This window comes from Leuciscus leuciscus (genome assembly GCF_965113295.1).
Source record: "Leuciscus leuciscus genome assembly, chromosome: 24".
Taxonomy (NCBI): Eukaryota; Metazoa; Chordata; class Actinopteri; order Cypriniformes; family Leuciscidae; genus Leuciscus; species Leuciscus leuciscus.
Window position 1 is genome coordinate 21997507 of NC_138723.1, and position 16797 is coordinate 22014303.

Below are 16797 nucleotides of genomic sequence, written 5' to 3' on the forward strand. Positions count from 1 at the left end.
TGGAAGTCAATGGGGACCAGGTACTGTTTGTAGAGCCACATTCTTCAAAATATTAATATTAGAAAATATTAGAAGGAAATTAATACAGGCTTGGAACAACATTATAGTGCGTAAATAATGACTTTTATTTTTGGGTGAACTATCCCTTTAAGGACAAACGGCAGCTTGTTTACTATTACTACTGTCTCTTTAAGAGCTGCACTCGACGCGTCTTTTATACACGCATTTGACAAGCAGATTTTCTCTCAATTTTCTCAAGTTTGCTTTCACTTTAGACTTCACCGACTTTGTTTATGTAAACCTTGTGTGTATTTGACAGTATTAGCACAATAAGACTCGAAAGATAACTTAGTCCAGTATCAAGGCGCTGGTAGACAGGCTTTTAGTGCATGTGAGCTTCACATGTACGCGCTGAGAAACGCACACGTTAGAACAGCGCATCAGCACGCGAATTAAATGTTTAACCGACAAGGCATTAAAGCACATGCAAATTATGAACTTTTGTGAACTGTAGTGTCCCGTTCCGCTGCGTTAACATTTTATGTGAATATACGTCGCGTTGTTCAGTATGTTGGGACAGAGGCGCCAGAACAGCAACTGAGAATGCGCGATACTACGATATTTCTTCAAAAGCAGATCGTGGAGACATTTTAATCGTCCACGATAAAAAAATCGTCATATCGCACACCCCTACCTTTAGGGATGAAATACTCAATGGTGCTTGTGTAATACTCTGGCCTCAACAACAACCACAACAAGCAAGAGTCTCTCAGTAAGAACGACAAGAACGGAGATTGAGACAAGAAAAGAAAGGAGGCCTTGTAATCCGTGTTACTACTTACAAACAGCACCAACGAGATTAGCCGATTTACCAAGGGTGAAGGTGGGGGTCGCTGTCATGGAAACAGTAATCTTATCAAGTGCAAACTATGTCATTTGACTTTTCATTGTTCCATTAAATCGCCATTTCACTCAGTTATTCCTCACTTTAGATAAACAGAGCATTCAATTAAATCATAAACAACCTTCAAATACACGATGTACTCCACAATCCAATATACAGTAATAACTGTTCTTGTTCAGTATTTTCAATGATAATGATTGCGCACTGCAAAAAATTACAAATGTGTTCTCAATCAGGCGTTCATATATTGAGAAATGTTTCAATTCTTCAAATAAAATGATTCAGCCACTGATTCAGCCTGTTCTTCCTGTCTCATGCGGGTTAATTCACAATCATGTGGGCTGCTTCTGCTTTATGAAGAAAGGACACTGGATCCTTGACACACTTCAGTGTGTGTGTGTGTGTGTGTGTGTGTGTGTGTGTGTGTGTGTGTGTGTGTGTGTGTGTGTGTGTGTGTGTGTGTGTGTGCACTGTGTATATGCAGGGAATGGGCACGTGGGGTAATCGTGAAACCGCCATGCCCAAAACAGCACCTCATGGTCAAAATTGGAGCGCAGACAACAGCTGCAGTGATTGACATGGAGGCGTCACGTCATCCCCAAAACAGAATAAATATAGCTGTTCATATATCATATATCCTGTTCCTACAGAAGCAATCAACCACTACAGACCAGAGTAAAATCTATCCCTTGGATTAGGATTAAAAAGCTCTTCAAGGCACGAGTAGAACCATAAAAGCAGGGATGCTGAAAATGCAGAATCCAATAATAAATGGAATCTACAGTATATTGTCACGGAATTAGGCAAATTTTGGATGAATAAATTAAAAGTAGGGCTGTACAAATCAAATTACATTACTGTAAATATTAAAAGCGCAAAAAGTCTACTAACGCTTGTGGTGTGTACAGCGTCTGCTGTCTCACTATATGAGGACATGAACACATGAACTTTATCTCCAGAGCTGCTCTGAGAGTCACTACACCATTTCATTTGTAAAACTATTGTCATATCATAAAGACAGAGAAACTCAAAGGTCTTTATGACAAGCCATCAAAATAAATGTTTGGTTTAACTTGAAGAAATTGTGACAGAAATATATATTACTATTGTACAGTAGAATGTAGGCTACTAATGTAATAATGTAATAATAATAAAAAATAAAACTTAATAAAATACGTTTTAATAAACAGTTAACCTTTTTTGTCTACAAGCCTACATTTTAAAGGATGTTTTATGCCTTTATTTAATTACCATTATTTCGATAACAAATGTGTATCAAATATGTTTCATGAATGAAAATCATAAGACATCAATTTTTATTACTAAAATGTAAAACTGAATCCATAAAAATTAAAAAGGAATTTGGGAAAAAATAAAACTGATTTCATAAGCCCTACATTAAGGCCTGTTCATGCAATAAAAATAAATAAAAAGGCATTACGATGTACAGCGTTTGCTTACATAAAAGATAAAGAACACAGAGGTTGAGTATAATCGTGAACTGAACACTGATAAATTATTTTAGGAAAGTAGACCACGCAGCATACAAACATTGAAAACAAGAACAGTGTAAAACATTTCCCATGTGCATATCCTGGAAAAAACCTGCTGTGAGGCAATTTATGAAGGTAATACTGTCATCCTACATTACCTATGAGGATGTGTTTTCCCTAATGCCTCCATTCCAAAGGGCAGAAATATTGCTGAAAGCCTCCGATTACTATGGAGCATGGAGAAGCATTACTTAAATGGAAAGCTTGCCGAGCAAGAAAAGCGCAGTCAGCAAATCAGCTCTCATCCACCATGCAGACTGCATGTAACTTCAGTGTCAAGAGGTCAAACTAGTGTACTATCTTACATCGATCAGTTAGGATAGTCAATATACATAAATGAGCACAGGGAAAAACTAGAAACATCTCGAGCACACAAGTACAAGCAAACAAACGACACACATTATCAGCATTGTATTTGTGCTGTGCTCCAAGTATCTGGAATATTCAGTTTTCCAGCCATTCACTGGGCTGATGTACGCAAGCTCACATTCCACTTCTCTTACGTAAAAGGATGAGAGAGACGGCCTGTGTCTGCTGCGGGGAAACTGTTAGTCCTGAGTAAGTGAGCTCGGCAGAGCAAGAAACCAACCAGCCATCAAGGTCTTTCAGGGCCAGTGGAAAAGAAGAGCGGGGAGAGTCTGACACTACTGTGTGATGAGAATAAAACCATTAAATAGAATGGCCTTGAAAAGACAAAGACGAACATGATACCTTAAAGCTTGCAGTTTGGTGAGGAGAGGTGTGTTACTACTTGTCTACACAATCCGACAATAGACTTGGTGAGGGGGAAAAAATCCCATAGACTCTCTTTAACGGTGGGACCAGAGCCTGATCTAAGGACAAGAATATCAGAGAGTTGGGACAAAGACTTGTGTAGAAAGACGGTGCACTCATAAGACTATGAATGGGAGAAAGTGCAATGCGCGATATGGTGGAATAAGTCTCGCCTTCTAAATAAAAGAGCTAACCGCCCCAATTGATAAAGTAATTGCATCACAGCTGCCATTAGAATGCTGAGTGAAATGACTTGCCTTAAAGGGACTTTGGTTGGGATCTTAGGCTCCTTTGACCCCTAGCAACCACCCAGAACACACTAGCATCATGGCAACGAGTTTTGCATAAGGAAGCAGCATTAGAAATCGTATTCTATAATATTGCTATTGCCAGGCTTGCGTCTGTCAGAGCCAATTCTCCGTCTCTGAAACATACAAGCTAAAATTACAGAATACAGAAATTAATACTTTAATTCAAGAAAGCGTTAAATTGATCAAAAATAACAGTAAAGACATTTATAATCATACAAAAAATATATATATCAATGAAATGCTCTTCTTTTGAACATTCTATTCATCAAAGAATCCTGAACAAATTATCACAGTTTCCACAAAAATATTAAACTATTTTCAACATTGTTAAGAAACGTTTCTTGAGTACCAAATCAGCACATAGAATGATTTCTGAAAGATCATGTGACACTGAAGACTGGAGTAACGATGCTGAAAATTGAGCTTTGCCATCACATAAATAAATTACATTTTCAAATATTTTACTATATTACTGCTTTATTGCATCAAATAAATGCAGCCTTGGTGAGCTTTCGAAAATAATCATACCATCAGACCAGTTTTTGTTAATTGTGTAATAAAACAGTATAACTCTAGAACTAAAGCAAAATACACAAGGAGCACTTCATATCATACAATAAACGGCATACACTGTCACTGTAATCAAGGCAAGCAACTGATGTTAAAAAGTCAAACTCCCATGAAACATTTCCCAAGCTATTCCATCAGCTCTAGACAGCGTGAATCGAAGTGCTATTAAAATCTGGCTGCCACAGTTATTTCTTACATAAGAAAAGATGCAGCTCTACAGGCATCCATTTTCGAACAATACAAGACCCTCGTACATCCATCCAAAATGTACATTCTGATCTGCAATCTCCGCCAGTCTTTCCTTATGTGGTGTGCATTTCTTTCAACAAGCATTTCAGCTAAAAACTAACCACTCTCAAATCTTTCAGCTTCTTTGAGTGCTGGAGGACATGTTTAACAGTAAAGGACTTCCTGTGTGCGTGTTCTCAACATGAATGCACAGATTAATGATGCAAGATATATCGGTTACCATATCGGTATCGACCAATATAGGTTCATTTTTAATGTTATTGGCTCGATAAGAAAATTTGCCCGATACATTGAAGCCGATAAATAATGGATTATTGCCTTCAGCTGAGAGGCTTCATAAAATTATGAGAACACTACGGTAAAAGAATGTTGTGAATTCTATGTTAGCCCGTGTTTTATTGCGTTGTTACGGGATAAGGGCATCCACAACAGAGTTACACCTTCATGACTAGCACAGTTACTTAAGTTTGCTTGTGTTAAGTTTGGTGTTGTGACGAATTCTAACCCCCGCTAGATTATTACCCCCCCCTGAGTCCCCAGTATAGGTAGGTTTAGGATTAGGTGTGGGGATTGGGATGGGGTTAGGATTAGGCAACCAGGTAACGGCATCAACGAGGGGGAAATAACTTGGCGGGGAGTTCAAATTTGGCACAACACCGGCAATCATCCTTAGCTTCAGCGAATGCAGCTCAAACAGCAATGCACAACATTAATTACTTTGATTGGGACTGTCATATACAGAACAATATAATGAAAACACTATAGTAATAAAACGCTGTGAATTCTTTGGGTTTAGTTGCCGTGTTTCAGTGTGTTGTTACTGGAAGAGCTTTCTGACTAGCACGTAACTTAGTTCATCTGTGCATTCGTGTCATTTTGTGCAGATATACCGTAAGTTGTAATATTATGTTTATGTTTTATAAATATCTGATTAATTTCACTAAGGATGCGTTTCTTTTGAGTTAATTAGACCGCTAACAAAGTGGTCTACTATAGTACAAAGAAAGTTGGCCATGGAGTGTAAAATTAGGCTACTGTACTGGTTAATGTAGATGTGTTTAGGACATGGCTTTTAATGGTGAGACTTTTGTTTTTCCAAACAGGCTCTTAAAAATTACATAAAATTTAGATTTAGATTTATCGGCCAAAATATCGGTTATCAGCTTTCAAATATAAAGAATTATCGGTACTGGCAAAAATGTTCAAACCGGTGCACCCCTAGCACAGATATAGCTGTTATAATATAACTGTTAGTGTTGTCATTTCTTTCTCTCTCTGCTTGGAGAATCTGCTCTGAGGAAACAGAAAAGCAGAACTGCACAGCATGTGCGACATACCGGTATGTAAATGCTATATAAAAATAGCCACTGAAAGTACCTCTTCTGCTACGAACACAAAACATTTGAACCCAAAAAAATTACCCAAATTTGTAGTTGGGCTGTCCAAAGAAAAATAGAGGAGGAGAAATGAATACGTAGGGGGGAAAAATGCGGGTGTGAAGAACGAACAAGTTTGGTTACGTCGGAAGCCAGCATGTTTTATTGAGGGTATGCAGGTGTGCGAGCAGGTGTGGGCAAATGAGCATTCAGGTCTAAACATGCACAGTCAGCTTGTGCTTGTTTACCCACGCTGGGAATGTTGGGGTGTATTGTTAGCAGGAAGAGAATGCAACTCAGTGGCAAACAGCCAATCAGAAAAGGAATAACCTGTGAGCGAGTAATGTCAGGCCTGTCAGTACCCTCTCATGGGTCCACGAGTGCTGTTGTGCAACACTCTGCCATTCTGTGGTGAATCACTCATGACATACCGCTGCCTGCAGCTCACCATCATGGCTGGGTGATTGTGGGCTGCCTGGCCAGATCACTCATGCACTCTTTTGTTAAATATTCAAGAGCGGTAACCTTCTATCGCAGGCATGAATATTCAGTGTGTCTAATTCGTGAGCTCGGTGCTGTGAGTGGACTCAGCCCTTCGATGGAGTCACAGATGATTTCTTCTCCAGCTCAAATCCAGACTCTTCATAAACTGGGATTATGCATGTCACAGATAAGCAGATAAATCACAGAAAAGCGTTTGCAAAAATGACAGCCTGCCTGAATGATCCCTAATTTTTCAGATGGTCTGGATTGAAAATGCATTGCAGTTGAAATCTCAGCTTTGCTGAAATTTCAAGGTAGAACAATACAAAAATAAACAGAATAAATAGAGGAAGGGAGATACAAAAAAAAGACTGATGATGTTTATTTTTCAAGTGACATTCTCAGGAGACATTGTTAGTACACCACACTGTGTTACACAATACAACAAGGCTTCCAGAAGACAAACACCTGACATTACAATAGCAAGGGTCATTATGCATAGTTCCCAGGTATGTAATAGAATCCACTAGCCATGCTTTGACAACCTGACCTAGATTGGCCATTGACCCAACACAACCACAGAATGAACGTACAGGCCTTTACTGGCAGGACGTGACACACTGAATCAATGCTAGAAAATAAAGCCACAATAAAAACAAAACTAGAGATACACTAGAGATGCATAGAGAAAATTCTGGCCGATTCCTATACAACTATCATTTTAATGTAATAGTTGATAACCAATAATTATCATATTTTAACTAGGGTTTTCAAGGTACCAGAATGTTCAATACCAGTTTAAATTCCACAGCTCTCATTATCTATTTCAGTACCAGAGCTATTTTTTCCATTACCATGTCCTCTCTTAGGCACAAACCTGGGAATCTTTCCCTACAAATTCCTATTTAGAGATTTAGTCCCAACTCCCAACTGTGAAACCTGATAATCATGTAATTAACTGAAACTGACACTAGTGCTGCATGATTAATTGGTTATCGCAATATCATAACAGAAGTACTGGGATAAAAGTTTATAGTTTGGATATTAACACTCTACGGTAGAGATCAAAATCATCTTTTGAAAGTAACTTGGCTTCAAATAACTTTTGCATTATTACATCTTTACGCTACCAGGTGGCCAGTTGCATAAACTGTTAAGACTAGTCTTACAAGTTAGTCATCCAATTTTATTCTTTAAGACTGTTAATAACTTTTTAAAGTCAGTAACATAAAAACGTAGATTGGTCTAATTTGACACCGAACAGTAAGACTGATTACCCCTAACTAACTTCTAGTTGATCATACTAGTTCTTAAGACACAGTCTTAACATAATGGCTATGTTTATGCAACTGGCCCCTGGTGGCGACAAGTGACTGTTAAACATATAATTTGTCATTGAATCATTCATTCATTCAAGAGATTCGTTCAAAATTCGCTCGCTAATTCATCCAGTAATCATTGAGTGAGTGAATCAGTGAGTCATTGAATCATTCATTCAAACCATTTATTAAAATAATTCATTTAGATTAATTAAACATTTGAAAGACTGCAGCAATTAACATTTTGTCAGAACCTCTAGTCAATTACATGTTATTTTGTTTAGTTGTCTGTTCCGAATCGTGATCTGTTTGTAAAAAAAAAATATATATATTCTCAATGTATCCAGAATTGTGCAGCTCTAACTGACACCACATAAAAAAAGCCACAAAGCAGCAAAATTAGCAATGAAAAAAAATAATCAAATAAATTGTTTTAACTGCAAAAATTGAATTCATCACAACATTATTACACAGAGTATGGAAAATTGACATTCATTTTGAGTTTTCTAAAGACTATATTTAAAAAATATATATTATTATTATTTACTTTAAGAGAGTGTAAGTGCAACATAAATTTAAAACAATTAAATTGCACAAATAAACATCCAATCCTGACCAATACAGACAAAAATACAGACAAAACCAGATATGGTATCGATATAATGAGAATCTCAAAACAAAATGACACTTTACCTTCTAATTAATGTCTAATCATGCTCCCAAACCTCAGAATCCTCATCTATAATTAAAAACTTCCTGTTTAGCAATTCCTTCATAACTTCATAACTGAAACCTGAGAATCACATTGCAGAAACTAACGACAGAAAATTCCAAACAAAGGCATGCAGTTCCAGAGAAAATTCTTTATACCCAAGATGCCTACATCCTGCCATGACGATGTAATACTATTCGAAACACCAATTTTTTTGGGGGGGGGGAAGGTTCAGATCAAAACATGACAGCTGCAGAGAACAAAAGTGCCACTCCAATGAGGCCCCTCAGGAAACACTAGTCAACCCTTAATAAGCTGAGCGTTAATTAGATGCCAAAGTGGCACTTCAAACGCTCCAGTTCACTTTTCTGAGCAGCACACGAAGCGGCGGAACAAAAGGCTCGCTAATACATGAATGAGTGGGATATGCATGGGCGGATGAAGAAAGAAGTTTTACTCATTTATAATTAGCATAATCTGACCCAGAACTGGCAAGATGAGGACATTAAAATGCTTATACCAAAAACTATTCTTACCCTCAATGCTCAGTTCAAAGCACACATGGCAGAAGGAAAGCGTTCCTGTGTCCGTTTCTAGTTTACAGATGCTGCAGATGTTGTCATCGTTCAGGTCTATGTTCACAAAGTGCTCCTCTTCCTCCATGATGCCTCTGCAAAGCAAACAGAACAAAAACAGTTATTCAATAAATTTAATCTCACTTTAGTGCCTTTTGAGATTGATGCATAAAATATGCTGTGGACAATCGCTACTACCCAGGTCCCTTAATCGTAAAATGTTCTGCTCACATTCAGATCTCAGGAACAGGCCAACAGATGAGCAAAAATGAAGAGAATTTTTTTTGTTTCATATAAACATAACGCAATATCAAGATATGGTAAAAGAAAAACACACTGAGACGCAATCATATTAACAAGACAGATAAGAACACAGCAGGCGTTGGAAGTTGCTGTGCTTCTGTAATTTATTATGGACAGTTTTACAACAGTGGCTTTCATGGGAGCCACTTGGATTCCTGTGAAGCCAAAGGACTTTAGTGTTCAGTGTTTACACACAACTAAATTCCCTTTGCTCAAGCTTTACATAAAGCCTCCTTCCAGAATGTCACAGCCTGTTGAGTCGACAAATTTGGTTACAATCTGTAGATAACCATGACTCTGTCTGTCCATCACAGCCAACCCACTGTCTGCTATTGCATAAAACTATTTCATAATCATACTTTAAACAATTCCACACACAAAAATATTTATATATAGCCTACACACACACCACTCTTTTTATCCAATGACCTTTCCAGTCCTCTGTGATTATTGGATAAAGATGATTAAAAATCATTTTTGTTTCATTGAAAATAGACTCAAAAAAATGATTAGCTCACAATGACTTAAAAGCAAGTTTTAGTCTACATTACAGTAATATTTTTCCAATTTAAAATGTTAGAGGATTAATATGGCATAACTAGAAACTAATAATTACATTTACTATAGACATTTCTTTGACTTTTAGGATTTAATTACTTCCCATGAATTTTCCCAAGGGTTTACAGTTCTCTGGTATTTTCCCTTACTTTGGGAAGCCTATATAAACAAATGTATAAATTTTTTTTTCAACAGGTCCAAACAAGCTAAAAAGAACCCTAAAGATATATTTTTGAACACTGTTTCCTTTAGATCAAATCTTTCTTTCTAGTTCTTTGTTTATACCACAGACAGATGAAACAGAACAGTTCAAAGCTGTGTAAGCAAGCGTGGGATCATGTTGAACTTCATCTGATTATGAAAGTGTTTAAACTGCATAACCTAAGAACAAGAGACTGTGGTTGTGTCTCAAAACCTAATGTGCTGCCTAGTCAGCTCAAAAGTGCTGCACATGTCAATAATGGCCACAAAACAGCCTTGTGGGACAATTTACTTCAGGTAATTTGTTCAAATTGCACAAAATTGACTAAAACATTTTGTGAATATTTGTTGATATGCACGTGAACGTTGTAAATGTAACGTTAGCTGAAAACCAGAAGACAAATGGACCAAATCAAACCAAAACTTAATGTGTAGAATTGACATTTACATGATCAACAAAAAGCTATCAACATATTTCAGAGGGATTTCATGCCAGTTTAATGTATAAAAGGTAACTTTATATGGTGACAAAGAGCATCATTACCATTTTAGTTTAAAGTGAGCAGAAGTTAACCCAACACTAACAAAGCTTGAGGATTTCCACTACTTAAACACACACATTTTGATATACCTGTAGACAAAAACCCTTATTAACACAACACTATATGACAAAATACTTTAAATACAGTTTTCAAGACAGTCTGCGTTGGAATATAACGATAACGTTAAACGTTACCTCTAGACGAAACACCAGCATTGACCCGTTATCTAGCGGCGTATCTATTTCTCATTAAAAATCCCCTGAAAACGTCACATACTCGAAAAACAGACGATACCTACAGAACACATCGACGTTTATTACCTTAATAGTTACGTTGTCAGAAGAAATTTCAAGACAATCCAGGCTGACCTTAGAGGTAAGCCACGCTGGTACAGCGGCGGGTGTTGTTATTGAAGCAAACGGCAAGCAGCTACAAGTACAGCAACGACAAAAGAAGAATGCTCTAACAGACGCGAATCAAGCCACTCTAGTGGAAACCCAATGTTCGATCACGTGCTGTGCATTCGCGCCTCTGATTGGTTCTGTTATTTTGTTTGCTCTTGGCACGCAGACACGCTGTTGGCAATACCAAAGTCTCTTTCAATGATATTTCTGTAGTCTTTGGCAATACGTACTGTTCTGTTACTATAACTGTACTACCGTTACTGTACAACAGTGCTACTACTCTGGTTCTACCCCGTCCACTAAAGCAGAGTGGAAAGACTAGACTAGTCATTACGTTCACCCATGTAGAGGGTGGGTGAGGGTAACATTTCAGATTCATTACTTTTATGAGGGGTTATTTACAATATTTTTGCTGTACATTATCGACTTTTGGTATTTGTTATTTAATTACAAACATACAAACGCAGGTGAATTAGTTGAGAGTGAGTTGCTGCTCAATATAAAATAAGATTAAAAAAAAGGCACATATCATTTATATTTTAAATGATATAGGCCTTAAATATTATACAATTTATGGCATTCAAATAGTGCTGCTATTTATTATATAAATATTATACTTGAGTTTGTGAGAAGAGAGAGCAGAGCGGGGATGAGAAATCTCAATGGCGATCGACGCTCCACTTTTACGTTGTTTCAAAGCGGCTTTTAGTGAGTGTGTTTTTGCCAAACTTTTATACGAACCGTCGACTTTTTGTCTGAAACATAAATTTCTCAATGTTAATTAATCGTTTTAGAACTTTAATAAAGCAGTATTACATTATGATATTACAATCATTTTATTTATTTTTAAATGCTCTCTAGCCCACTTGTCTTCTGTAGGGTCGAGGCCGCGTTTTTTTTTATTATTTTTTTTTTTATTATTACTTTATTTTATTTTATTTATCACAATTCACCACAGAAGAACAATCACATCGCCTCGAGCATTTACGCACTCGGGGAATTCCAGAAGGGAATTTCTCTTTTCACAACACAAAGCAACTCGCATATTGCTTTCGATTCTCCGTTCCACCATCCTTCCACTGTAGGCCTAGTCTGTGAAGTTATCCTTACATAACTAAAATGGCACTATAAACCAACGCTACATGTGCCTTTGTGAATGCCTAATCAAGACAGTTATTCTGCTGAGGATCCCATTATCGTCACTCTATTCTGCGTTGATATAAAAAGAAATGGCTTCTGCTTTCATCATGTGCCAGTTTCCATGGGCCCTCATTTGGCACTCAGCATCTGTGTCATCTTCATAGACAGATTGTCTGTGAATGCTCATGCCAAAATCCCCTCTTGCATTCAGATTCTCTGTCCATGTGCATAACTGTCTTTAATAGAGTCATTCTGGCAAATTATCGGAATAATAAAGCTATTAGAAGCACATTTAAAATATAGAGACTCTTTTCATTGATAAACATGCAGGGAAATGCTACACAACCATGTAGCCACATCCTAATCTCTCACAATTTTGATTGAGGTACTCACTTCTTAAAGGGATAGTTCACCCAAAAATGGAAATTCTGCCATCATTTACTCTCCTTCATGTTGTTCCAAACCTGTAATTTATTTATTCTGCTGAGCACAAAAGAAGATATATTGAAGAATATGGGTAACCAAACAGTTGATGTATCCCATTGACTTCCATTTATGAAAAAATCAAATACTATGGGGCCAAGTCAATGGGGTCCATCAACTGTTTGGTTACCCATATTCTTCAAAATATTTTCCTTTGTGTTCAACAGAAGAAATGCATACAAGTTTGAAACAACTTAAATAATGACAGAATATTCATTTTTGGGTGAACTATCCCTTTAATTGTTTTTGTTGGTTTAGTAATAAAAAAAGTGACACATTTCTGAAGCAATGTGAGATTTTTTTTTTTTTTTTTTTTGGTAATGCTGGTGATAAGGTTTAATCTTCTTTCCTCTGCTTGTCAATGTTGTCCATTTAAAAAAAAAGATATTTAGTCTATATATAATTTTATTTATTTTATTAATTAATTTGCTTTATAGTGTTTGTTGTTTTCTTTTCTCGTGAGTTATTTTCTTTTTTATATGTGAAGTTTTTTGTAGATGTACTTAAATGTTCTGCTGAAGGTGTTTGTACAGCCTCCTTTCTGTTTTCTTAATAAAAACAAATGATATGTAGTCACTTCCTGCAGCCATAAACAAACCACTAGCACCACCATTTGGCGAGATAAGATACTGCATCATTTACACATGTATACTGTAATCTGGCAGCCAGAGCTATAACCATTAAAAACATCCATTCATATTAAGTGGTCAAATAATGTATTTGATCAATTACTTCTTCTTTTTTTTTACACAGTATTGCATATTTGGTAACAGCCTTGCATGCAACAGTATATCCTCCAGAATTACATGGTGTATACAAGTACCCTTTCTTCTCCTTTAATAATTAATATGCAAGCTATTTTTATGTACTTTATTTTAGCTATATGGAATAATACTTTTATTTTTTACACAACAGCAACATTTAAGTGAATTGCAATAAAGCAAACATGGGATTAATGGTGAAAAGCTTCTGATTAGTAGCACCTCAAAATGATATAAAAATACTTTCCACATCAATTAATATACATAAAAAGTTTAAAACTTAATATTGTGGAAGAAGTTCATATTTTAATCTTTGCAGAAATGTTATTAAGGCACAGACACACACACACACACACACACACACACACACACACACACACACACACACACACACACACACACACACACACACACACACACACACACACACACACACACACACACACACACACACACACACACAAGTTTTTGGAGCAGAAACACCTTGCAATCAAATTAGTATTCAGTGAACCCAACAAAATACCACTTCCTTATTTTAACAAAGAGAAATTTAAGATATGTATTTCAAACTGCATGCATAAACTAAGGAAGACAGCATGTATTTACAGAGTAGCATATATATATTTACTTCTATTTTTCCACGAGGTGGGGCATTGGAGTGGAAGACATTCACTTCATTCTGGCTGATTCATTTGTGTGTTCAAGGAAGAATGCAGTTCATGTCAGATCTTGCACATCTCCTCTCATATCAAGATGTCCTCAAGGAAACACCTGTATGTTCAAGGCGTCACAGTGCATTACTCACCCTGACATCACCCATTTCAGAAGCTTGTTTTAATTATTTGCTTTTTATACTTGAATTCGATTTCATTACTTCTGTTGTATATTTGATGGAAAACAAAACTTGTAATTCAATTGTTTCTCGTAACCCTTTGTTGAATTTCAAAGAGCAATGAAGTCTTGTTTTATGCCATTGTAATCTTTTCCAAATGCTTAGTACACACAAAAAAAAAATGGTTCTTCAGGGGTTCTTTGCGGTGGTTAAGGTGCTATATAGCACCACTACCATTTAAAGAACCTGTTAAGCCCAGTTTGGTTCTTCAGCGGTTCTTTAGCGGTTCTTTGGGGTGGTTAATGTGCTATATGGCACCTCTTATGGTTCTACATAGCACCATTTGACAAAGGTAGGTGCTATATGGCACTTAAAGTGGTTCCCCTATGATTACAAGCCAATGAACCACTTTTAGTGCTATTTAGCACCATTTTTGTTTAGAGTGTATGACACCATACACTAAATCAGGTTAACCTTTCAGACTTTTCAGTTCAAGCACTCAGGCACATTTTTATGCAACAAGTGAGCACTGGGCCACAGACAGTAGCAGATTACGGGAACAATAACTATATTCAGCTCTTTCCTGTTTGCAGAGCTAGTCAATGAGTAACTTTCCGTGAGATCAACAGAGTATAACTGTGAGTATATGCTGCACATGTCTGACACCCGCTCATAAATCAGTGAATTCATCTGCTTTCTGCAAGTCCTTGTTCTTCTATCTACTGAGTGATGTTTGTACGTGTCCACGTGTGTATTCATGCACGTTTGAGCCTGTCGCTGGCTTTAAAACACCATCACCCCACAACCTGCCAGACGAGTCCCACCAGTTTTGTAGAAAAAGTGGAAGAGGATTTATATCGCGCATAACCCGCCGTTGTCTTTTTAATATAATGAGGTGGTGGAGGTGTGTGTCATACACTGAACAGTAAGGTATTGTTTTAACTTTGAAAAACATTTTCCATTCCCCTCACTATATTATGTCATTTCAGGCATTACAATCGTCATGGGCCTGCATTCAAATAAATGTCACAATCACTCCACACACTATTTGCTTTTATGTCAATAAAATCTCTAAGAATCTGTGACAATAAAACATGGAATAAAAAAACATGGAAACAAAATATTTTAAAACATTTATGGTTTGATTCAAAACAAAATAAAAAGATGCTGCTCATAAATTGGCTCAATTTCAGAGGTTTCCAGCCATTGCTATGCAGTTGAATTATTATTTTTTATTCATTTTTTCCCACAGGGATTTAAAAAATAGTCTTTGTTAAAGGGATCTTGTTGAAGTTCAAACTTATTTTTTTCTGCTGAACACGAAAGAAGATATTTTGAAGAATACGGGCAGAGGTGGACAGTAACAAAGATAATTTACTTGAGTACTGTACTTAAGTACACTTTTTGAGTATCTGTACTTGAGTATTATTTTTTCTGGAAACTTTTTACTTTAACTTCACTACATTTGAAAGACAAATATTGTACTTTTTACTCCACAACATTTCTGTCAAGGTCCTTGAGTAGAAAGTATAGTAACGCCAGTCAGGGGATGATTTTGGTTGCAGGGGTTGCATTTTGGTTGACGGCAGAACCCGACGTCTGGTTGAGGGCAGAACCCGACGTCTGGTTGAGGGCAGAACCCGACGTCTGGTTGACGGCAGAACCCGACGTCTGGTTGAGGGCAGAACCCGACGTCTGGTTGAGGGCAGAACCCGACGTCTGGTTGAGGGCAGAACCCGACGTCTGGTTGACGGCAGAACCCGACGTCTGGTTGAGGGCAGAACCCGACGTCTGGTTGAGGGCAGAACCCGACGTCTGGTTGACGGCAGAACCCGACGTCTGGTTGAGGGCAGAACCCGACGTCTGGTTGACGGCAGAACCCGACGTCTGGTTGAGGGCAGAACCCGACGTCGGATTGATGGCTAACCCGATGTCTGGTTGACGGCAGAATCCGACCTAACGTCAAATTGAACCCGAAGTCAGATTGACGTCAGAACCCGACGTCGGGTTGTTTTAAAACATTTATGGTTTGATTAAAAACAAAACAAAAAGATGCTGCTTATAAATGGGCTCAATTTCAGAGGTTTCCAGCCATTGCTATGCAGTTGAATTTTTTTTATACATTTTTAAAATAGTTTTTGTTAAAGGGATCTTTGTTGAAACTGATCTTGGTTTCTGACTGATGTTGGTTTCTGACGTCAACCCGTTTTTCATTTTCAACCACAGTTTTCATTTTCACCTGATTTTCATTTTCAACGTTGGGTTTGGTCTTCTAAATGGCTAACATATTCATACTAAAAGGCAAAAAACTTTAGGGCACTATTTGAGGGAACAGCCATTTGGGTGTCCGAAACCATTGTGGACATTATTGAGTGCACTTATTCAATCTCACATTTAATCCCACTACTGGAACTGTGAACTAGAAATAAATTTGAAATTGACATGAGGATAGGGAGGCATAGATTCAGAGGCATAAGATACTGTAAGTATTACAACAATAATAAAACAATGCATTGACATTTACTTTTTACTTTTGATACAAGTACTTTTAAAAATGAGTACTTGTTTACTTTTATTTAAGTAAAAATTTGTCTTTACAACTTTTACTTGTAACGGAGTAACATTTGACCAATAGTATCTGTACTTTCAAGGAAGTTGTGTACTTTGTTCACTTCTGAATATGGGTAACCAAACAGTTGATGATTTCTAAAACACTGACTTCCATAGTATGAAAACAAAACAAAAAA

At 37.1% G+C, this 16797-nt stretch overlaps 1 protein-coding gene across 1 annotated transcript in view; it reads right to left on the reverse strand.

Moving 5' to 3' along the window:
* The window catches only part of cUnh21orf91 (chromosome Un C21orf91 homolog), a 21158-nt gene extending 10249 nt beyond the window's left edge, over positions 1-10909 (reverse strand). The window contains exons 1-2 of the mRNA XM_082158373.1: positions 10751-10909; positions 8788-8921 (exon numbers count right to left, since the gene is read on the reverse strand). Coding sequence (XP_082014499.1) covers positions 8788-8914 — 127 coding nt within the window. The 5' untranslated portion in view covers positions 8915-8921; positions 10751-10909. The remainder of the gene's footprint in view (positions 1-8787; positions 8922-10750) is intronic.
* Between the last annotated feature and the right edge of the window lie 5888 nt (positions 10910-16797).